Source organism: Amborella trichopoda, chromosome 8 (assembly GCF_054954075.1).
Source record: "Amborella trichopoda isolate Santa Cruz 75 chromosome 8, AtrichopodaSantaCruz75HAP2 v2.0, whole genome shotgun sequence".
NCBI lineage: Eukaryota > Viridiplantae > Streptophyta > Magnoliopsida > Amborellales > Amborellaceae > Amborella > Amborella trichopoda.
Genome location: NC_142343.1, coordinates 45,458,566 through 45,482,764, shown reverse-complemented (window position 1 = coordinate 45,482,764; position 24,199 = coordinate 45,458,566). Strand labels below are relative to the sequence as shown.

General features: G+C 36.2%; 1 protein-coding gene and 1 long non-coding RNA gene across 12 annotated transcripts; one reads left to right on the top strand and one right to left on the bottom strand.

The window, feature by feature from the left end:
- On the top strand, positions 1-421 carry LOC148781145 (uncharacterized). Its single transcript, XR_016060965.1, has 2 exons — positions 1-107; positions 191-421. It is a non-coding gene; the product is annotated as an uncharacterized LOC148781145 (long non-coding RNA).
- A 1,380-nt stretch (positions 422-1,801) lies between these two features.
- LOC18432474 (retinal-binding protein) lies at positions 1,802-16,467 on the bottom strand. 11 transcript variants are annotated; one of them, XR_016060963.1, is made up of 16 exons: positions 16,106-16,467; positions 14,663-14,790; positions 14,282-14,414; positions 12,922-13,078; positions 12,752-12,830; positions 10,525-10,565; positions 10,268-10,384; positions 10,030-10,110; positions 9,033-9,095; positions 7,519-7,570; positions 7,140-7,209; positions 4,037-4,084; positions 3,310-3,345; positions 3,117-3,191; positions 2,958-3,036; positions 1,802-2,180 (listed from the first exon to the last, which is right to left on the bottom strand). XR_016060963.1 is itself a non-coding variant. In XM_020666095.2 (16 exons), exons 1-16 carry the CDS (start codon positions 16,263-16,265, stop codon positions 2,110-2,112), a joined length of 1,395 nt encoding a protein of 464 aa, XP_020521754.2. In that variant the 5' UTR covers positions 16,266-16,467; the 3' UTR covers positions 1,802-2,109. The 11 variants fall into 11 exon arrangements, 8 of the variants coding, with proteins under 8 accessions (XP_020521754.2, XP_006842639.2, XP_088730216.1 ...); XM_020666095.2 differs by having other exon boundaries at positions 7,135-7,209; XR_016060962.1 differs by lacking the exon at positions 2,958-3,036.
- Positions 16,468-24,199: the final 7,732 nt, after the last annotated feature.

The following is a 24,199-nucleotide window of genomic DNA, read 5'->3' as shown; positions in this document are numbered from 1 at the left end:
TCACGAATTTTGCAGTGGGAAAAAAAGATTTAAATGTGTATAGGTCATCAGCTTTGTTTGCAAAGGGGAGATTTGCACCCTAGACCTCTTGCAAACTCGATTTATCTGTAAGGCCAAGCATTTGCTTTTGTCAATAATTTCATCAATGTAATGAACATTTGACAAAATCCTCGTGCTACCGCATGTGCAGGTTGGGAATTCAGAAACGATTAATAACTGCAAGATGATATGATGATATGATTTTTAAAGGTAATCCAAGAGGTGAGGATGGATTCCATAAATTTTAAAAACGATATTTGGCTCCTAAAATCCTTTTTAAAAATACCTTTGCATAAATACACCTTGCAATATTTAAAATGAACAGAGACACCATGAGTTTTGGTAAATAAAAAGACTATTTACCTTTGATATAAGGTGGTCACGATTAATCTTGAGGTGAAATTGGTTAAATGTATTTATTTTATTGATTAAGCACAAAGTTCAAAAGAAATTTTTTCAAACTTTATGACACCCAAGCCATTAAATTGCACCCAATTCATAAATAATTTTGACCGCCCTGGTATCACATTGTATACAATCCATTTATTTGCTCTCATTTTTTTTCCATCTATGTTATGACTTAATTGATTGGAGTGGTTCCATGGTCCACACTGTTTATGTAGACTTCGGATTAAAAAACCACTTATAAATTCTCTCCACAGACGGTACACACATCCTCCAAATACATTGCTTAAAATTTGGTAGAAAATTCAAAGGGACTCCGATCAAATGGATGCCCTTGATAACTTTTGGAGGATAGTTTTACTTGGCCACTTTCGAACACCAAATGAATGGAAGACAATTCTTTTAAATTTTTTGTTGGCCTCTGGGTGGTGAGATTGAATCTAAGCAATCTTTGGGTCCCACATGGCTGGACCACTCGGCATCGTGGAAATTTTTGTTGCCAAAAGTGTTTTTGGACACTGGATTTGAGGTGAAACTTTATTTTGTTTTCATAAAGCCTAAGCCTAATAGAAACCTCATCCTTGAAGTTAACGAAAATGGTTTTATAGGGTTGTATCCCTATCAAATAAGTAAAGCCTCAATTTATAATTCATCAAAATTTGCAATTCAAGCATTACAAAATCTTTACATCAATCACTTGGCTTGAACATTAAAGTTGTGAAAAAAACAATAAAAAAATCAACTCTAAAAATATAGTTATTATAATAAATGATCTAGATTGTCCATTTTACGTTAAAAATAAGTATTCATAGATCCACAAGATGTATATTATTTTTTGAGTTTTGAATTTTATTGTCGATGTTGAAAATTAATTTTAAAGCCATCATAGAGATTTATGTTGCCGAAAGTACTTTTTGGACGAAGATTTGAGGTGAGGCATTATTTTGTTCTCATAAAGCCTACGCCTTATATGAATATCATCCTTTCTTTAATTATATAAATATTTTTAATAGCCAACCGTATATGGATGAAATAAAGCATGAAATTGTTTTCCCAAAAACATTTTGGTTAAATGTAGGAATATTTTTACATCAATCAGTTGTCAATTGATATGAAAAGATGCACTAAAACCAATTGACACAAAAATATTCCCATATATAACCACATAAAATAATTTTTTCCTTGTGAAAACGTTTTCCTAAATACAAATTCACGTCGCCTTAAATATTTTTAAGTTCCCTCCCGTACATCTACATCAGCTCCTAATTGAAGTGTCCTGCAGATGTAATCTAAACGTTTTTTAAAAAAATTTTGTAACCCCAGAAGCGGTACAAACCCATGGTTTTGTAGATGGATGAGACAGCTGCAAAAGTTCTCTCATTATGTAGCTGAAATGTGAGACCTCATGAAAGTAGCCACATTCCCATAGTTTACAACAACAAATATAAGTTAAGAAGAAATTCCCATAGTTTACAACGACAAATATAAGTTAAGAAGAAATTGCGAGAGAGAGAGAGACAGAGAGAGGAGATGAAATGAAACAATGATACATGTCAAGGCAACCCCACTCAATTGCCATAAAAAATGACGAACCCTTTTCAGATAGATTATACCCACCAGTTCATGGAAGGCATTGATCAACTAGTGCAAAAGTTTCTTCAGTTCTCAGCAGTATCCACCTCCAACTGTGGAGGTTCTGCAACAGGAGGAATAGCATCCACTTTGTACCGCAAATTCTGCCAGTAAAACCTAGATGAGCATTATCTCTCTCTCTCTCTCTCTCTCTCTCTCTCTCTGCCAACTTGGCTCAAGCTCAACAAATGGACCACAATTAATGAAAAAAGGCTTTTTAATGAAGCAACATGCTCCAAGTTTGGAACTCGGAACAAGGGTCCTTACGTCATTATTTAGCTCTAGTGATTTAAGTTGATCAAATTACCAAAATGCCCCCACTTAGGATAATTTGGGTAATTCTTTAACAAAATTACTTATGGGTTCGATTTGTATAAAGCCGAAGCTCTAAGCAATCAAAACAAAGTGCACCATCAATAGTGTCGAGAAATAAGGTTTCAATACTGGAAATCTTTGTGGTAGTCTTAATATATTTTCATCTTTAATTATAAAATTTAAAGCTTCAAAAATAGTGTATATCTAGCATATCTATAAAAACTTGAAAATTGATGGTCCAAAAATGCATTACAAGATGCACTATTTCTAAAACTTAAAATCCATTTTTTTCTCATGTCCATGCATTTTGCTGTCGAGATGATCGATTTGAGGATATTTGGGCATCAATACAACTTCTTCTAGTGAAATTTTTGAGGTGGCCTCTAATTCGATTGTTTAGAGCCTCGGCTCTATAAATTTTTCTATTCCTAATATCAGTATGAAAATATCTTTAGAAAGTAACCGATAAATTGTTGATTTAACCACACCGTTGATTTTTTTAATCAGCTTGCTTCAAACTTTCTACCGCAAAACCAAAATGAATTGGTATCAAAATTTGGCCAAACCTTCCTGCATTTTCAATTTTCTGGAATAGAAATCCGAACTTCTGTAACCAATTCCAAGCGAGAAACTCGACATCAAAACCTTGATCATAAAAGTGGAGTTAACAGGCACCTCAGCAATGCAAATATGACTGAAGCAGGTTATTCGAGAGATGCTTTTACCTTCTTAAAAAATGTTGAATATGAATTGTCCCAAATGAGCTTGTAGGATCCCGCCTTGACTGTGCAGAAGTTCCCCTGGAATCCCAGCAAGACTTGTAACTCTTTGCTTTTTCTCTCTTTCATGGGTGTAACAGTTAATGGAACATAGAACTTGCCATATGTGAATGCATGGAATGGACAAGAAGAAGCTTACTTGGTCGGACTCATATCGCTGGTAGGGCAGGATAAGCTGCAGGCAGAAAATGTTTGTTAAGGCGATTGAGAGAGAAATAAGAACAGTGACAATGAGTATCGATTGAACAAAACAAAAAATAACGTGGCAATGAATGATAGGTCCACTCAATCTTGTACTAATGCTTATTAATGGATATAGCTCCCAATGTCCTACTACTATACACAACTATGATCACAAATTCCTTCATGCATGGAACCATATTTCCATGGTTAATCAATGACAAATTTAGAAAGGATACTTGTTAAATTTAACATAAAAATTTATGCTAAAAAGAAGTTTTTTCCCTGACATTTTGTTCCAGATATTAAATAGCAAAACAACCAAACAACAAACACCCATCTTTTGCCCTACTTGTACTCTCTTTTAATGTTTGAATTCAGCATCTCATCTTATAATGTTTGAATTCAGCTTTTCATCCAGAATACATTCTTTGGAAAACCTTTTGTCCGTCTTTTGAAAAAGTGCGTCTGTCTAACCAAAAACCTTCCCAATTTATTCCCAAAAAGTTAACCCACAATGGAACACCTTCCCGTAAACAAGAATCTACCAAAGAATCTCAAACACATAAGTAGTGACCATGACAAGAATATCTAATATGCTGGGTCTTCTAACATTTGAGAGGAACAGGAATATAGAGGAAAGGGTATGAGAGAGTTCCATAAGATAAAAAAACAAGGTAACATACTGTAGTTATTCCCGAAGGGCTTATGTACTCCACACTAAAACCAATATCCTGCAAAGAGAGAAAGAACACCAAAATCATCAAAGACATACTCAATAGTTGATATTTTGAGCTTGACCCATAATTGAAGTTGCACAAAAACAAGCGAATAATTATATCGTTTTCCTATATATATATATATATATATATATATATATATATATATATATAGAGAGAGAGAGAGAGAGAGAGAGAGGTGATTCCAAGAAGGAACAAATTTCACTTTGGTGCGGCAGCCAAAACTCTAGTTAGGAGGGTTTTAATGACCTGAAATATTTCAAATCATCTTTGGCTCACCTTGTGATCAATTTTCAAAAATCTGCTTTTGAGATTAAACTTCCCAACATAAAAACCCATTGAAGTCTCGGAGGGAATTTTAATTTGAGGCATTTATACACCCCCGTTTTATCTTTATTTAAAAAATTTAGCCACGGGCCACCTATGCATGTTTCTACTGTTGTCTTTTTTCTTCTTTTTTTTGGTAATATTTCTACTATTTATTATTATACCTAAGATGGTACAAACAGTAAACCGACAATTTTCAAACAAAGAAAAAGAAGCATTTGAGGATTTGGGATTGGGTTTACAATGAAGATAATAAGCCATAAAATATAAGAAAATTCCTCCTCATGTATACATATAACTAAATTATCTATATTACTAAGGGAGAATAAATAAGGAGTGTCACTTTGAATTTCTCCCCATGTCTCCTTTTTCCCTCCAATTTCCCTAAAATCTCTTTCTAGGAGAAAGAGAACTCGTAAGTCATACCTCCATTCTCAATCACTTTCTATAAGCACATTCAATGAATCTATAGCTAACTCTAGCTCCAATCAAATTCTAGATTTTCTCTACCAGGGAAAGTAGGTTTCTAAAATTTTCAAATTTCTTAATTTAAATTGTCAATGATTATTTTAAAACAATAATAATCGCAAAAATCCTAAAAAATCATCTTAAGATTTGTTATAAATATAATATCTTTTAAAAACAGTTGAAATATCCAATTGTATTATTTTGGCATAAAGTAATTAGGTATTTACCAAAAAAGAGACTTCCATTTTCTAATTAGATTTCTTGTAATACATTCTCAATTCATAATCATCATCAGAGCCCTTTCCCAACTATTTAGGGTTGCTTTGAATTTCGTCGATTCTGCTTTACCCGGGATTGGAACGGGTCAAGAGAAAGTTTATGGTCTTCACCTTTTTTAGACTTGTAATTCATTCTCAATTAATAATACTAATAATAGGGGAAATAGAGATTGAATTGGCTAAGAAACTAGGCTACCCTAAACTCCCTCTTCTAGGACCCCCCTCAGTAGGTACCCTACCCCAAAGTCTCTATCTCCATAGGGTCCCCACTCCCAATTGAATGCCGTATATGTACTCTTATATATATATATATATATATATATATATATATATATATATGGGATATTCTAGAATACACCATACTAATTGGAATTTCTTACTCCAAAAATTTTTGGACAACAAAATACCCTTACAAGTATAATAATTCATTAACAATAGCTTGTTTAAAAATTCTGAGAAGGGCATATTTGTAATTTAAATTGCTTTAAAGATCCACTCATCATTCAAAAAATCAAAGGGATCTTTTTAAATTTGAAATTGAGTTTTGGATGGATTTTAAAAAGACAATAATATCCGTCCTAAAGTACATGAACTATTTATAATCAAAAGTCATTTTTTAACACATAAGGTAAAAAGTTTTGGAGAAATAAATTCTCAATTCACCATTAGTATATTCTTAGAATGACCCTATATATATATATATATATATATATATATATATATATATATGGAAAATGATCATGTGAGCCAGTGGGCTCACAAGTAAAAATGAGCCCAACGGCCCAGATTGAATCTGGGCTGATCTGACAATCACAGATGTCTGATAGTGTTTGAATTTTAATTGTTTTTCTACAAATCCAAATCATTTGAAATTTTAGGTGTGTGTTCATCAAAAATAGGTGAATCTTCGAAAAATATCAAAAAAATATTTTACATGAAAAAAATTGACCAAAATGCCCTCATAAAGTTTTGGGGGTATTTTGGTCAAAAAAAAATTGTGGATTATTTTTTTATATATTTTTATTAGGTGCGGCTTGATGAGAAGAACACGTGCCTAAAATTTCAAGTGATTTGGATTTGTAGAAAAAAATTAAAATTCAAACACTACCAGACATCTGTGATCGTCAGATCGGACCCAGATTCAATCTGGGCCGTTCAGCTCATTTTTTCTTGTGAGCCCATAGGCTCACAGGATCATTTTCATATATATATATATATATATATATATATATATATATATATATATATATATGTTCTTTATCATCATCATCATAGCCTTTTCCCAATTATTTAGGATCGACTATATGAAACCTGGTCGCCATTGTGCTCTATCAGTGAGACCATAAGTTCCCATATCTTTTCTTACTACTTCCAACCATTATTCTCTCTCGGGCCTACCCCTTGCCTTTTTTGAGCCTTCCACTTGAACTAGCTCGCACCTCCTAACAGGTGTTGTGTTGTGTCTACGCTGCACATGAAACGAATACATTCGAAACAATTTATGTGCGGCTTCAATAGGTGATAAGATGAGGGAAAGTAGACTTAGGTGAGCCGGCCATATGCAGCGTCGACCTAATACAGTACTGGTTAAGAGGCTTGATTTGGTTCAAGTGGAAGGCTCTAAAAATACAAGGGGAAAGGCCCAAAATGACATGGATGGAAGTAATGTGAAAAGATATGATCACATATAGTCTTACTGATAGTATGCCCCTTGATAGAACAAAATGATGGAGTAGGATTTACGTAACCACCCCAAAAAATTGGGATAAGACACGGATGACAACGACGCTAATGATGATGATATATTCAAAACTCCATTTCAGACAAAAGTTCATCTCAACAGACAAATATCATCTACCATTAGAAGCAAGGAAGAAATCTATATGACACATTCAACACATTTACAAATAGATGGATAAGAACTAATAATGCTACATTCAAATTATTCAATTGAGATTCTGAAGCCAGTACCATACTCATTTTCCCTTGTGTTACTAAGAAGTCCCAGGCAATATAAGAGTTTACAGAGTCAACTGCTAACAAGATCTGGAGAGGAAAAAGGGAGGACACGTCAAAGGCATCACTAATGAGAAAACCACATAAAAGGAAAGGATATCCTTCAAATTTTAAACGTTCATAGAGAAAGAACTAAGAGAAACTCAAAAAATGCCAGGTGAAACTTCTGACTTATTATTTTATTAGCACAACTCAAAAAATACTCACAGCAAAGAAACACCATCCCACTAAGTTGGGTTAAGGAATTTAAGCATTGGAGCCAATTACCCTCTACAGCCTATTTTATTATTATTTTGGCGGTAAAAAGCATGTACCAAGATCATTATTAACAAGGCTTACCTCATAAGTTTTCCCAGCAGGAATCAATGTTTCTTTGTACTCTTCACCCCTACTGCAAACAAAAAAGAAAAAACAAATGAGAACCTATATATGCCAAAGGTGAATTATCCCCACATAGTATAATGGCATGCATGATGACTTCTCAGCTAGAACAGAAAGAGAGCTGGGATCTTTAATCCGCCTTATTGACTTTGTAAAGACAAAACAGTAGACAATATGATTTCCTAGAGAATGAACAAGGTGCTGTCCATAATAAGAGTAGGAAAGCAGAATGACTTCACCAGAAACTGTCCTAAGCAGATATCTGAATGTGACGAGTAGGAAAGCAGAATGACTCCACCAGAAACTGTCTTAAGCCGACATCTGAATGTGACCCATGAAACATTATTTTGAAATTTATATGATGTCTGATCAAGAAATTATAACACAGAATGAGTTTCACAAGATTTTTTTGTTTTTATTTTTAATTTGCTGAATAGAATTAGAAAGTTGTCACCGTCACCATACCGTGAGACTCCCAAGTCCTCGCCATCTACTGGCCCTCACAAAGCCAAAGGCAACATTCTTACTAAGAGTTTCACAATCTCAGTCAATTCAGCAAAATCTGAAATCCTAAAACAAAACCACTTTCCCAAAATTGAAAATGACAAACCAGTTTCCCGACCCAGACGCAACCTCATTCCCTCAACCAACCTATAATTACTGGCCTGCGCACCCATGCTGAAAGCCTCGACTTTATCAGGAGTGGAAGACATCCCCGTTCCTCAAGCCTTCGCTAGAAAAGAAAATCCTACATGTACAATGTACTAGGACAGAGACGCTAGCAGCATACACAAACACTCATCGATTGTCTCCACCTGCTACAAGACCCAAACCCATAATGTAGTCCAGAGAACACATTTTGCTTCCTTCAATATCAGCAAAGATTAAGTTTTTCATTGTAAGTCAAATTTATTTAACCACTAGGTGTGCATATGCGTTTGATCCAGAAATAAAATACGCAGTTGCTGAAGGTGTCTGATCATAGATTAGAAGTTCATGCCTCTTGTTTTCTATGACATTTTTCACATTCCATTATCCTTTATCCACACACAATCATTGGACCCATATAAGGAAGCTAATCAGACTTTGACCAATATCATTATAGGGTGACTTAGTGAACCAAATTAGAAGTATTCAAAACAGTTTTTTAAAGTACTCAAAACAATTGCTTCCAAGTAATATTGCTGTCACTCTTGTGCATTTACTATTTTAGAAATGAGAATATCTATACCTCAGATACTGCATACTCACAAAATCAAATGTTTTATCATTAGCTAATGATGATTAAATGTAAATTGGAACAACCACTGTTTACATTTTCTTATTTAAAAAATAATAATAACTACTGTATCCATTGCTTCTTTTTAGTTGTTGCTTGGTTTGAGAATAAGAAAATCAAGAAAGTAGTATCTTTCAAAGTAGTATCATGAAAGAAAAATAACTTGATTACCAATTAAAAGGAGAATACTTGCCTTGCTTCTGCAGCACCAGCTTCCTCTGCTGAAATAAAGAAGGGAGCATTTGCAAATACCCCCCTGTCAAGTGATCGTGCGATCAGTGATGCAAGTGTGTGATAAGTCAACAAATAATATGGGGAAACAAGAATTAGTAGTCCAATCAATGAGAAACTAGCTATAAATAATTACAGAATATAATTCAACGATTGATATCAAGGTTGTACATTAATTCATAAAGGATTATTGTATTTTTAACCCTAGGGATTAAAATATTCTCAAGCAAAAAAAGAATTGTTGCTATAAAAAACATGCCAGTGACATTTATGAAAGCAGGTGTTTTGAATGAATAACAGAATAAAATGAACCGCAGAAGTGAGAGTCATTATAGACCATGCAAGATCAAAGCCCTTTGATTCATTTGACAGAAGGGAGAAAGCTTCCCTCCAGCAGCTTAGCTTATATGCAAAGTAGGGATTGCAATAACAGTTGCTTGAACAGACAGACAAAGCATGCATTGGAGCAAGGGGATTAGATATCTATAGACCAAGTGCCACTGGCTAAAGAAATGAAATGTCGTTATGTCAATGAGGCCTTGATTAGGAAAAAAATCAGGGGGGCAAATTCCTAGCCCTTGGAGCCTGTAGAACCATTGATAGGATCTAGATCATTTGGGATCTAATTTCCAACAAGGTTATAAGTGTGACGAATGGGTAGTAGTACTCTATCATGATTGAGATGATCTTTAGATGCAACCCCTTTTACCCACTTTCTTCACATCATTTTTCTCTTCCATTCATGGATCCATCAGCAATAAATGAATCATAAGAAACATCTCACTAAAAAAAATGTCAACGTAAATATAGAACAAGGAAAATCCATTTAGACAACAACAACTTTACATATTTATATCCACGTTGCATAAGTACTAAACAACAAAAGAGTACAGAATGTGAATTAAAAACTGTACAAAAGAAGAAAGAAGCAATAAGCCAGGAAAAGGGCAAGAAAATACACTATAAAATTAAGAAAGTGCTCCAATTCTGACGTGTAGACATCAACAGCCTGCTCCAAGACAGCAACCTTATCTTTCTGTCTGAACAACAAGAAACAAGCAATATACTAGCACTATTATGTCCTATGCATATGAGAAGGAACAATTTGAAAGGAAAAAGAACCAAAAAAAAGGACAGAAAAAATTGCTACAAAAGGGTGCTCCAATTATGTCCAACTGGGGGGCAAAAGATCCTCACAATTTGATTGTCACAAAACGTCCCCACGACAGAAGCAAAAACAATCGGATAAGAAGCACCATACTAGTAAGGCTGTAGAGAGGTGGCCCATAACGTTGTCGTTGCTCTTCCATGGGCCTAAAAAAAAGGATACTATTAATGTAATGCTGTAAATATATTTATCAAAGAAAACAAAAGTAATAATGGAGACAGATCTATCACATGCACAATTCATCTAGAATTCAAATTTCTAGAGCTGATCCAAGGACAATTCATACCCCTGATCATAATTTATTTGCCGTATAAAATCCAATAAGACCTGCACCAAAAAATGATAATCAAAGTATGGACAAGCCCTGAATATTCAGTGCTCACTATAATTAATCTTGATTTTGTGAGCAGACAAATACATGGACAATATATGGAGGATAGCACTGTCAAACTAGTAACAAAATATTTAAAACCAAAGAAAAATGCATCTTTTACATCACAAGACTTTCTCCATGTACGTTAGATGATTCTTTTCATTTAGAGCAAAAAAACACAATGGCAATTTCATGTATCAAGCAAATAATGGAGTCAATACTGAGATATTTACATACGACTTTCTCTTTTTTTTCTTTTTCTTTTTTTATAATTGAGATGCAACTGAATGTTTTAGAGTTCCAATTATATCCATCACCATAATTTCATCATCAACAGCATCATCCAAGCCTTATCCCAATTATTTGGGGTTGGCTACATGAATCTTGTTCCTCTATTCTTCTCTATCATGGGTCAAACCCTCAGTAAGACCAAAAGTTACCATATATTTTCTTATTACTTCTATCCATGTCTTTTTGGGCATTTCCCTTGCCCTTTTAGAGCTTTCTACTTGAACCAAATTGCATCTCCTAATCCATGTTGCATTAGGTTTACACTGCACATGGTTATCCACTTAAGTCTACTTTCCCTTATCTTATCGGCTATTGAAGCCACACCTAAGTTCCCTCATATGTATTCATTCTGAATTCTATCCTTTCTTGTCTTGCCACTCATCAATCTCAACACCCTCATCTCAGCAGCTCTTATCCCATAGATATGTTATTTCTTGACCGCCTAACATTATGTCTCATAAAGCATGCTGGTCTCATAACCATCTTATGTAACTTCTCTTCAGTCTTAATAGTATGCAGCGATCACATAAAACTCCTGATGTACATTTCCATTTTGCCCATCCAGCTCTAATTTTATACGCAACTTCTTCCTCAATCTCTCCATTCTCATGAATTATCAACCCTAGATATCGGAAACAATCACTTTTACATATTTCTTGACCATCAATCATAACTATTTCCTCGTTTCTAGTTAATGTTAGCCCTAGATTATCCCCATAACTTCAAACAAAAAAAAAAAAACGCAATAATGTCAAACGTTCATAGATCAAGCGTATGCACAGGGTAATCGAAATTTGTTTCTTCATGATGCACGCCCCTTCTCTTTCACTTGGAACATACGTCACCATGATAAGCCTGAACCTTTCATGTTGTTTGGTTGCATCATTAAAATGAGTTAATGGTGAAACATGCTACATAGTGTTTGCGAATTTCTGAGGAACATAACAAGTCCTCCACAAGTTTAGAGTCTTTAGACCCTCATATATGGGGTTTCTTACTCAGTTACTCTGACCAACCACTGATTCCATTAAAGATACCTCTCATATGACAATTTGTATCTCTCCAGTTATAAACAACCTCCGAGCCATCTATTCAGATACATAAGAACGCTGCAAATTCTAGGGTGAACGCTGCACACATGCCCTCAAAATCAATCTAAAGCGGAAACCTCTTAAATACAAGCACAATTCTTTGCCATATTTTAGTGATTCCTCTTCTGTAAACAGAAATGATCACTGATATATACTTCTAATGAAGCAGTAATCAAAAGCATAGTAGATTGCAAGTAGTTGCGAAATAAGAGAAGAAAGATCTTCAATTGGTTTTGACGTTTTCCACCAAACTAAATGAGGACAGCAACGATATTCACCTTGTGGTGATGACAACGCCTAGTCAATATGTTTGCTTATATTGCACAACAGGCCATTACCGATCCTCTGAATAGCAATAAAGAATATCGTTTACAGCTTGCAAATTTTGCTCTCTATTTATTAAGATAACAAAAACCAAATGCATGGATCTCTGCTCATGATTCATCACAAGAAGACTCGGAAATGCACTTGGCAAAATGAATTAGAAAGTGTTCCATGAGAGAGGGCAGCATTGCAGCACTCTCTTATGGCAACACTGCTCCTAGATGCCAATATCAGATTAGCTAGGCAAACTCAAGCATTAACACTGCATCATACACCAGAACCAAAGAGTATATTATTTTTTTGGCAAACATATGGTTCATATTCTACAATGGGAGCAATAGAACAGTGGAAGCATAAAGTAAACATAAATATATAATATTCAAGGCTAAAACCTAGACAAAACATGTAAAATTTCCATTAAATACAAAAAATACCTGTGGCACTCCAACAAGATACTTTACAAGCGTCTTATAGACACCTGATGCTGATCCGAGCTGCGCTAATTGTCTCCGCCTGAAAGAACCGGTGCTTATGATAAACTTTTAACATTCCAACCTTATCAAAAGGGTGCAGTGATAGGATGGGGGAAAACCAAGACATGCACCTTTCCATTTGTTGATTCCACAATAAAGCATATCGATCGCGTATACTACCACCAGAATTAACTAGAGCTTCAATCTCAGCTTGCTTATTTCTCTCTGAACGCTCACGTTGTTGCTTAATGAGGGTACCTCTGAAATCTTGAGGCATGTATGTCATAACTGCAAATATATTCACATATGTCCTGATCAAGAGCCCTGGCAGTCTATTAACAGTAGCCTGAAGCAACGAATGAAACTCGTTTTCAACTTAGAAAAACTCACTGTGTCAACCTGACTAGCATAGTTGCTGAGTTCTATAAATGAAAAGTTCGGGGGGTGCCAGAAGTTCGGTATAAGTAATTTTTGTGTAGCTTAAACCCATAATTGGTGTTCTCTAATGTGGTAAGAATGATGTTTGACTTGGTGGCAACCTTGATTTGAATCCCTTTACAACCACTTCACATTGAAAAAGAAATCATACATGTGAAAACTAGACTTTATTTGTTCATTGTTAGACTCAATAAGTTGATTCGGTTCTGGCAGTGACCGAGTCGATTACTGAGTTCAAGTTTTGTGCTGATCTGTAAGCACATATATAGATACATGACATGATCAAAATAAGTTTAGACAAAAGGAGATTCATAAGGAGAAATGCATGAAAGCCCATCTTTAGTGGAAATTCATAAGGACAAAGGAGATTCATTGTTCGAGTTTTTGTAGTGGAAATGCATGAAGGCCTATCTTTAGACAAAACAAGATTCATAAACAATAGAACTTTTATTTTATGACACATATGAAAGCATGCAATCACGTCCTTGCAGCAGGGAAGCTAAAATTAAAACAATAACAACACTTTCATCAATGATGAAATTAGCCCTAACTTCTACCCCCAGCACACATGAGCGCATAGTTTGGTGGAGTTCATATTGAGGAATTTACAAGCCTCCATAGAACATTGGGCCAATCGATTGAGGCAACTTGTGACCACAACCTTAACAAAGTTTACCATCAACAACCATTTTCTAGTCTGGTAAACAAAAGAACAACTCAATGTCACCCTCCTTGATAAAACAATATATACCACGAGTTTCCCATATTTTTCATGTTCTCGGTCTCAAAGGTTGGCTTGAGTGCTCATTAAAATACAAGTTCCTCTCTTCAGATATAGAGGATAGCACTTTCTACAAAACCTCGGGTTTTGATATAGGAATAATGGGCATTAAGAAAGGAAATCCGTCAAAAAATCATCGAACAAAAAAGTAGAAGCATCCCCATAACAAAGCAATGGCATGTTATACGAATTAAATATCCACAAAATTACTAATGACAATTACAAAAAATATCTGTTAGTAATTAGGAAAAAATTATTGCTTTAGAACTAACCAATGTTAAACACATTTTCGGTGTTCTTGGATTGGAACGACTCCAAAGTCTTCAAAATATTTCGCATTTTAACCTCAAGCTTTTGCAGAGTGGCAGCAAGCTCCACATCTTCAGGTGATGAATGCTGCTGAAGCTGCATTCACAAAATTTGGCGTTTAACAAGGGAGCCTGAGCAAATTTGTTTGACAGTTGAGGCCCCAAAGAGCAAAATCTCCAAAATATGAATTGCAACATATTTCATAAATCAGATCACTGAATAATCCAATGCAATAGGTCAAGCAAACATGCCATCGCCATTAAAACCAAACGCCCCAATGAGAGGCTCGCAAGCTGCTCAACAAAATTTCAAGTGTGTTATGAAGTGAAGAACACAAATAGCACCTTTGTTGGCCAGTGAGATTTCTCCAGTAGAAACAGTATCTCTTCAATGTGTTCCCTATTCTTCCACAAGTTCTCATCAATTTTATGGGGAGAAGTTGATTCTGCTTCTTGTGCCAAAATTGCCTCACCTTGAGCAAACAACCACCAATTGAGAGAAATATGGTAAAAGGGAAATCCACAAAAAAAATAAATCAATAAATATTTACATAGTAAACTTCTTATAACTCATAATTACTTGTGTGTGTGCAAATGATCTGGAACTGCATTTATCATTACTGATACAAGAAGAGGCAAGGTGCTGGGTAAAGGAAACATGGGTTGATGAGCAAACAGATCAATATTCATAAATTAATAAATGTGGAACATAAAATACACAAATAAACATTTCCAGGATGGTAATTTGGGTGCATAACAATTGCTTGCACTCAGCAATAGCAAACTAGTTCACGATTATATGGCTGGAAATCACCAGAATGTAACATTAGTCATGTGACATTATGATCCGCTGATAGATCTTTGAAGTGGAAAAGTTTTTGTGATGGTTAATAATGTAGTGGGATAAATTTCCCAAAACAGATAAAAACTTTGTGGCAAAGAATTATGCCTTCGATATGGTTAAGCATGTCTAGCCTCATTCCCAAGCCATCTCTTTTTATCAATACACCTCAATAGAAAATTTCATTATAAGAATTCCCCTTCAATACTGAGGTTGGCTAAAAAATGATAAACTTGAACCATACTTATTCTCCAGCCAGTATAGACCATAACAAAATTAAATAAAACTTGAATAACTAATATACCCATCTAAGCGAAAAGAAAAACAAACAAGGGGAAATTAATGAAATTCCCATCAACCCTAGCAATTGGTTTCAGAATATGCATCGAAGATAGCAGCCAATACTGTAACTTTTAACCAAATGAAATTAATTGTGATGTTCACAACCTTTCCATCCAGAAAATGACAGTAAATAGACATTGAACAACTGACATACCCAATTAACCCAGAAAGAAAATGTAATCGGCAATGCATGAGTTTCACAATTATGCATCACAACAGTATCGAATATGAATACTATGTATTTTGAACTCAAAACAATTTGATTGTGATGTTCACAGATTCACAATTCAGGAAACAAAATTAAATAGACATTGAATGACCAAACTCCCTTATTAACCAAAAAAAAAAACCAATAGCAATGGATAATTCATGAAACTCTATCGACCCTTGCAATTAGTTTGACGAATAAGCATTACACCAATACTATAAATTTCGAACCCAAACTAATTAATTTTGATGTTCACAAACTAACAGTAAAACCCAATACTGTAATTGTCTAACCCGAACAAAAAATCACAAACTGTAAATGGATAGGTAAAATAGTGATATAGATTATGGAAAAAAACGAGCGGAAAAAAGTTATAAGAGATCAATCCAATTCCTACCTGCAATAGGGGGCACTTCCTCCTGCAATGCTTTCGAGAATTCCCGGAGCTCATCGGACAGGCGAGGGACATCTTCTGAGAGGGGGTTGAAATGGTGATTATCGTAATATCGGGACAAGATGGCCCTCGTTATGGGCACCAAACCCGCAGTGGAAGCCATGGAGCCAAGCTCCAAACCCTAATATACAGAAGGAGTAAGTTTCAGAAAGAAGAAAATGACAAATCTCATAACAGTGACAGCGGAGTTTTGGAGAGAGAAAGTGAGGTGTTTCGGATCACAGGCGTCATAGTTTCGGAGAGAGAAAATGAGAAATTTGAGATCCCGGGAAAAAACGAGCAGAAAATATGAAGGATTTCGCGGCGACCAATCGATCAAAGGCTAAAAGTATTAACACCGAACGACAGAGAAACAAAGGTCAAATAGGTGGGCCCTTGTGATAAGGGGAAATATCAATAAAACGGGGAAATCGCAAGTCGTTATTTTTTTAAGTTGATCACCACGCTCGATAGGGCGCATTTAAAATTCGAGGTCCTAACAATATTTCTCGCTTGAAACTTAGGTAAAAAAAAAAACCTAGACCACACTTTCTATGCAACTTGCTTTCAACTTAAAAAAATAAAATAAAAACCACATTTTCTATGCAACTTGGCCCCAACTTAAGTTTTTCTCTCATTTTTTTTCAAAAAAAACACACTTTATATGCAAATACCCACCAAGAGAAAAAGTTCATTTTTAGCCATACATTTTGAACTCTCTCCATGGAACCTTCAAGCAGGATCACGGTGTCGTCCGCATACTAAAGATTACTTAATTCCAAACCATTTGGCCACGCCCTTAAACCGTGGATTAAATTAGAATCCATCGTCCCTTGGAGCATCTTGCTAAAGGCCTCAGTCACCTTCGGGATGGGTGTCAACCAACACGAGATAACGCTAAGCCAATCCCAAATCCCTTTCGCAAAAGGGCATCGCAAGAAGCGGTCAATTGATTCTTTTGCATTGTTACAAAGTCGACACACGTTCGGCAAGCAAAACCCCGATCTTCTTAATTTGTCACCTGTGAGCAGTTGTTTATAACCAAGCAGGCCCAGGAAAGATTTCACCTTACTTGGTGCTTTGAATCTCTATAACTTTGCGAAGTGGTTGTGGCTCTGAATGAACCGATCCTCGAACAACACCTCGTACAGAGACCTAGCATAGAAAGAGCCACCTGGTTCCAAATATTAGATAATCCTATCAGGCTTTCTATGCAAATAATAGAAATTATACAAGGAAGACAATAGATAAGCATGGTTGTCTGCCAACTCATGTTTTTGAACAGATTTGGAATAAACATGGGTAGAGTAATTCCAAGGGATAATCCCCAAGTCATTTGGTGTACTAGAATCTAGTGCCTCTCCCATATCCCACTAGCATCCTAGTATAAGATAAAAAAAAATTGCAAACCTGACTAATGCCACGCCAGATTGGCGAAAGCGATGCAGGTCTATAACAACATCTGGTAATGAACCCATTAGGGTATCGTCCATACTTCCCTAAATTAAACTTAGCCCAAAGCTGATTCTGCTGAGTGGATGGGCTCCACCACCATTTGGTCAAAAGAGCTTCATTAACTGTCTTTAATCTGTGAATTCCCAAGCTTGCCTCCTTGCAAGGAAGGCAGACGAAATCCCATACGATGAGATGTAATTTATTCTTTTGCCGTGTGCCGCTCTATATGAAATTTCGCATCATTTGTTCAATCTTTTTAATCACCGCACTAGGGGGCCTAAAACAAGGACAGATAAATAGATCGAGAGGTCAGAGAATGTAGCTTTAACTAGGATCATGCGACCAGCAAAACTTAAGAAGGAGCACGTCCATCAATGAGTGGCATGCCCAAATACTTGGTAGGCAAGTGATCTACCTCGCAGTTCAGCTAAGCAGCCCACTCTAAGACTTCCAAAGCATCACAATTAATACCAACTATCCGAGATTTAGCCATATTAATACGTACTCCCGAAGCGAGTTTGTAAATCCTAAGGAAGAGCCATACATTTTGAACACTCTCTGTGGAACCTTCGAGCAACATCAAGGTGTCGTCCGTATATTGAAGATTACTTAATTCCAAACCATTCAGCCACGCCCTTAAACCACCGTCCTGGATTAAATTAGAATCCACCGTCCCTTTGAGCATATTGCTAAAGGCCTCAGTCATGAGCGTGAATATGAAGGGGACAACAAATCACCTTGACGCAATCCACGAGAGGCTTTAAATAAACCATACGCTTTATTTTTTACTAGGGTTGAAAAATGAGCCGAAGAGAGATAACCAATCATCCACTTTCTCTATCGAATGCCAAACCCTATGAGTTCCAAAATAGAATCCATAAACTCCCACTCAACCATGTCATAGGTTTTTTCGATAACTAGTTTCAAGAGAAAACCTTTAGAAGACGAGGACGATGTAGAATGAATGGTCTCTTGGGCAAAGGAGCATGCCATCCATAATAAATATGTCCTTAATTAAAGCAATTTGAGGCCCTTCAACCACTTCATTAGGACCACACGTAGTCTATTGGCTAGCATCTTAGACAGAATCTTGTAGCAAGCCGAGAGAAGACTAATGGGTTTGATATCTTGAAGAGATATAATAGAAAACTTTTTTGGCATGAGAGAGAGTGGAAATCATCGCTTTGTAGAAAATTCCATCCTGGTCCCAAATGATAATATCTTCATTGACTACTTCTCAAAAATCTTGGAAGAAAAAAATAGGGAAGCCATAAGGACATGGCGCCTTGTCCCTCGGGAGGTAAAAAATAGCCGTTTTAACCTTATCCTCCAAAAAAAGAACCTCTAAACTTGCCAAGGTTTCAGAACTTAATACCTTAAAAGGAACCTGCGACAAATCAAAGTCATTATGGGTTCGGACATAAAAGCATTATGAAAATACGAGAGAATAGCAGCATTCATGAGGTCATCATCATCCTGATTGAAACCAAGAATTTCAATAGCACTGAGGCTATTAATACGATATCTAGAATTGGCGAGTGTATGAAAATACTTAGAATTGTTATCTCTATCTTTAACCCATTTGGAATGTGACCTTTGGAATTAAAAGATCTCTTTCTTCTTGAGAAGGTCATCCAATTTTGTTTTCAAAAATTAAGTTCATCCATGTGACCCCCCATTGAGTTGCTCAAAGATGTTGATAGTGTCAATATCTGATGCTATGATATTGATATTGTGGGAGACATTGCCCAATTTTACCCTACCCTAATCGATCAACTTCTTCTTAATGAATTTGAGTTTCATAGTGATCCCAAAACCCGACCGCCCTACCACAAGGCAACCCTTCCAAGCATAAAAAACCAGCTTGGGAAGGGACTTCTCTTCAAGCCACATCAGTTCAAAGTGGACAGGTGGCTAGCCAAAGGTCTCTCCGTCAGTGTCTAAAAGTATGGGCACATAGTTAGAGGCTAGTTGAGGAGCAACCTTCACCAGAAACATGGGGAAGACAAACTCTCAACTAGGAGACATTAGGAATCAATAGGCTTGGAGAGTTTTGGATGCAACATTGAATTGTTAGACCATGTAAATGTTGCTCCCACAATAAAGTAATGGAGTAACTCATTACTCGTAATTAAATTATCAAATAAGGTCATTTGAGGCGTGATGGGGAGAGTCGAAGATACCTCATCTGGTATTTTGACCAGGTTAAAGTCCCCAGCACCACGTCAAGGCAAACCACATGAAGAGATAATCTGGGAGAGGCCCCCGTGAAAAGCCTCTTTTTCCCCACCACAATCGATCCATAAACATTAGATAACCACCATATAAAGGACCCATGTCTAGTAAAATTTATAGACAGATAACAAAAAGAAACATACAAAACACACCTAATTAAGATAGTGGGGTCTCAAACAGTAGGAAGGCCACCCGAGAGGCCACAGAAAGGTACAAAATAAAAGTCCAAAGGGCCTAAGCCCCAAAAAGATCTGATGAACACCACGTCCAAGGAGATTAGCTTTGTTTCCTGCAAAACAATGATGTTAAGCCTAAATTTTGACACCAAATGTTTAAGCACCCCTCTTCTTATGATGTCTCCAAGACCCCAGATTTTTCAAGACAACACTATCATTATGGGCGAAAACCATGTGCCCCCCATGAGACCAGGGGCAAGAGGATTGCAAGGGAGTGCTGCGAGGAGCTCCTAAACTTCACGTTGGAGGCGGGACTTGCGTGATGGTGGGTTCAGGGCATCCGCTTCTTCAACTAACCAGACCTCCCCTTTGAACTTTAGCCGCATGCCAGCCAACATATTTGCCGCTCGGTCCCGGGTTATAGGCATCTTATGCTCCTGCATTGAAGACCCCTTTAGTCCATGCGCGCATAGGGATATCAAGAACCTTAATCCAAATAGTCAGTTTCTTGATCAATGAACAATTGTTCGTGATGGACCATCTCTCAACCGTCATCAACACCCCTTCGAACCTCCATAAGTGTTGCTTAAGAACACGAGCAACATCAGCATCATTATCAAATCGTGACAAGACCCTATGGTTTGAAATCATTCTACATGATAAAGAGCAGTCGCACGTTCAGATAGCTCAGTCTTGAATCATGCTGGGTTCCTCCACCGGTGGGCTAAAAGAACAGACCAAAGCTTTGTTCAAGTGGTCCGACCACTTTGAAGTGACGAAATCATCAACCTTTATTACATTAGCACTGAGAAATACTGAGGCATCCCCAAAAGGAATGGAATCTAAGTGGCTTGCAAACACATGAGGGCTCAGATCGAAATAAACTTATTTCCAGTTCGAAAAAGGAATGGGAATAAGAGCAGACCAAGTGCCCTCAGAATATCTAAACAGACCAAGAGCTCCAACAGGAAGGTTTGTCAACGACAAGCTCGACAACGAGTGCCAAGACCCATTAATGCTGCTCACCTTATGACTCCCTCCAGCTGACGACCAAGACCCATGGCTAGAGCAGGGTTAATGAAGAAAAGAGTTCCAGCAACATCTCCCCATCACAACCAAGAGGAGCAAGGAAGAACAAAAGAAGAAAGAGGGGGAGTAAAGGAAGAGGACGAGAGGAGAATCTAAGAGGCAAGGAGAAGGACATGGAGAAGAGGAGATAAATCTAAGAGCAGGGGAGAGAAGAAACCACCATGGCCAAGGTATAGATAGAGAGAGAGAGCCGCCATAACACCAGATTGGAACCTCCCATCCCCCTCTCTCTCACACTAAATCACAATGCAACGGTCTTCTGGTTTATTTTTTAAGGAAAATATTTTCTTATCCCCTATTTTTTACTTCTATATCTCATGAGACCCAAATATTGAAAATATTACTTGTAAGCAAAAGGTCTCCATCTTCTCTATCTTACAATCCTTTAGACTTCTTTGACTATGAATTTTTTATCCAAATAAACACTAAAATGATACTATCTCTAAAAAAAATTATTTTCCGTTAACATTCTCTCTCTCTCAACTCCATCTCTCTCTCTCTCTCTCTATAAAACTCAAAGTTGCAGATAAGTTTCCCTCTCTACATCGTCTCTCTCTCCTCTCTCCCTTTCTAAAAATTATCTCCCCTTTTTAAAGAGAGAGGAGAGAAAGATGATGTAGAGGGCAAACTTCTCTGCAACTGGGTAAGTCTTTTGACAGAGGGAGTAAAGGGGGTTTATCTGAGGGAGTAAATGAACATTGTACTTCTGTTGTAGTAGAATATCATTTTTGTTTTGGTGTATGTTGCTCTCTCGCTCTCTCTCCATTTTTGGCACCCTTTCCCCTGTATCTATCTATCGCTGCTAAGTTCAAACAAGCAAAGTAGCATCAAGGCGCTACTATCTCTCTCTTGCACACCTCTAATGGCGGAATATATTGTTGAGACAGTGGAAGGATTGAAGGCCCTTCTCTCTTCTTCTTCAAAGGGGGATAAAGCTCGAGCTTACCCATGCCTTTTGCACCTACAATAACTAAGTGCTGATGATCCTCACGCCATCCAAATCCTCTCTCAACAATCTCTGTAGCTTCTCCCTCTAATCAAAGTAGACATTTTCAACACAGATGAAGAGATGCATATTTTCTTCTTCTTTATCTCTTTTTCGCATAGCTTTAGTGTCTTTCCATCTCCATCTCTCTCTAAAGAGGGGAGATAATTTTTAGAGAGAGATAGGAGAGAGATGATATAAAGAGGGGAACTTCTCTGCTACTTTGGGTTTTAAAGAGAGAGATGAAGTTGAGAGAGAGAGAGAGAGAGAGAACGTTAACAAAAAAATAATTTTTTTTGAAGAAAGTGTCATTTTAGTATTTATTTAGGTAAAACATTCATTTTCAAAGGGGTTCAGGGGGTTGTAAAATAGAAAATATGGAAGCCTTTTGCTTACAAATAATATTTTCAATCCTTGGGTCTCATGAGATATAGAAGTAAAAAATACGGAATAGGGAGATATTTTCCCTATTTTTTATAGTAAATGATCTTAATATTCGTGATAAACAACTTGTAGGCCCCGTCTCTCTTATGAGAGAAAACGCGAGTCCCTCTTTTTCTTTGTTAAATTTATCTCTCTCTTAAAAGACATAATTCTAAGGGCACGAGTCTAGAATTTCAGTTGCAAGCGCCCACGTGGGCTCAAAATTTTGGTTGTTAGTGAGAGAGTTATGCACAATCTCACTAGCAATAAGTACATGCAATGGATGTGTCGATTACTGCGATTAAAACTTAAACGACGATTAAACATATATATTTGTGTCACATTAAACCCTTGAATGTTAGATTGGGGATTAGGTTTCTAATTAAATTAAAATTTGAGATTGGGGATTAAGTTTCTAAAAATAAGGCATGTATTTAATAGAAGATTGAGGTTTGTATAAAGTGCGAATTTTAAACAATTAAATGCACGCTCTTAAATTATGGCGGAAAATGCAGTTTGGTGTAGGAAATCTTACGATGACCTAAAAATCTCTATCCCGGTCTAATTATAAAACTTGAAGTTGTCTCAATTGGGCAGATCAATAAGCATTCAAAAATATTGTAATTAGATGGTCCAAATAATGATAAACGATCTTTAGGACTTGAAAATCTTTTCTTTCTTCGTATCCATGCAGGTCAACATGGAGATGATCAATCCGAGGGTTGTCAAGCATTGGGGCAACATCTTCCCCTTGGGGCTGTGAGGTGTACTCTACTTATTGTAGGGGTTGACACCTTATATAAACATTTTCCTTATCAAAAGGATAGCCTCTTTTTTTCTTTTTTTTCTCTAATTAAATTTCATATTATATGTAAATCAATAAAAGTATTTTATTACATAAGGTAATAGGTTGAGTTGAATCAAAAGTGAGTTGTATTAAATTCCCGTAGTCCCTCTACCCCTAGGACTTTCTCTCCACCAGCTCATTTTTATTTGAATGCTCTAATTTTGTCGCGACACCTTTGGGTGAATTAGCTACATAGGGACGAGTCTTTCAGTTTTAGATATTGGAACACAATACTAATTAGCAGATGATTATCTTCAAAGAACTATGAATTTTGATTTTGAGTTCTTAAGTACTCGAAACTCAACATCTAAAATTCAAGGACTTTATTCAATTGGCTCTGTTCAATTGACATCATCTATTCACGCATGTAGAAAGTTTGATTGAATTTTCAATTTTTATCTTTTGTTTAAGGTTGTTTGCTAGGTTGAAGAGGTTTTTTGAGTAACTACATTTCACAAAATCAAGGTTTTGATTCAAAATCTGGCAAGGAGTCAAACGAACCCTTAAAGTCTTACTTGTGTAGACTTATTTTCGTCACCTTGATTTAGAGTTTGAAGCTAAAGACTTTCACCATCTCAACTGAAGTGAAGCAAAATTTTGCAATATTGATTAGGAGGATTTATTTAATCTTAATTTTTTAGTTGAACTTAATCGTTATGAGTATTTATAATGAAAATTTTATCAAAATACCTATAAGAGATTAACTATTTAAGAATTTACCTTTTTTATAACTGTTCAAACTTAACTCAAAACCGTGTGCTAACTGTTTTATGGTTATTTCAAAATTAAATAGAAATATATATATATATATATATATATATAATATTAATTTGTTGATCTAGATAATT

Excerpts from the sequence above, each read along its gene's own strand:
- LOC18432474 (XM_020666095.2), bottom strand. The coding sequence starts at position 16,265 with ATGGCTTCCACTGCGGGTTTGGTGCCCATAACGAGGGCCATCTTGTCC. Across the intron at positions 10,385-10,524 it reads CAAATAAATTATGATCAGGG|GCCCATGGAAGAGCAACGAC; the intron begins GTATGAATTGTC and ends CCTTTTTTTTAG. Across the intron at positions 3,192-3,309 it reads AGCGATATGAGTCCGACCAA|GGGAACTTCTGCACAGTCAA; the intron begins GTAAGCTTCTTC and ends CTGGGATTCCAG.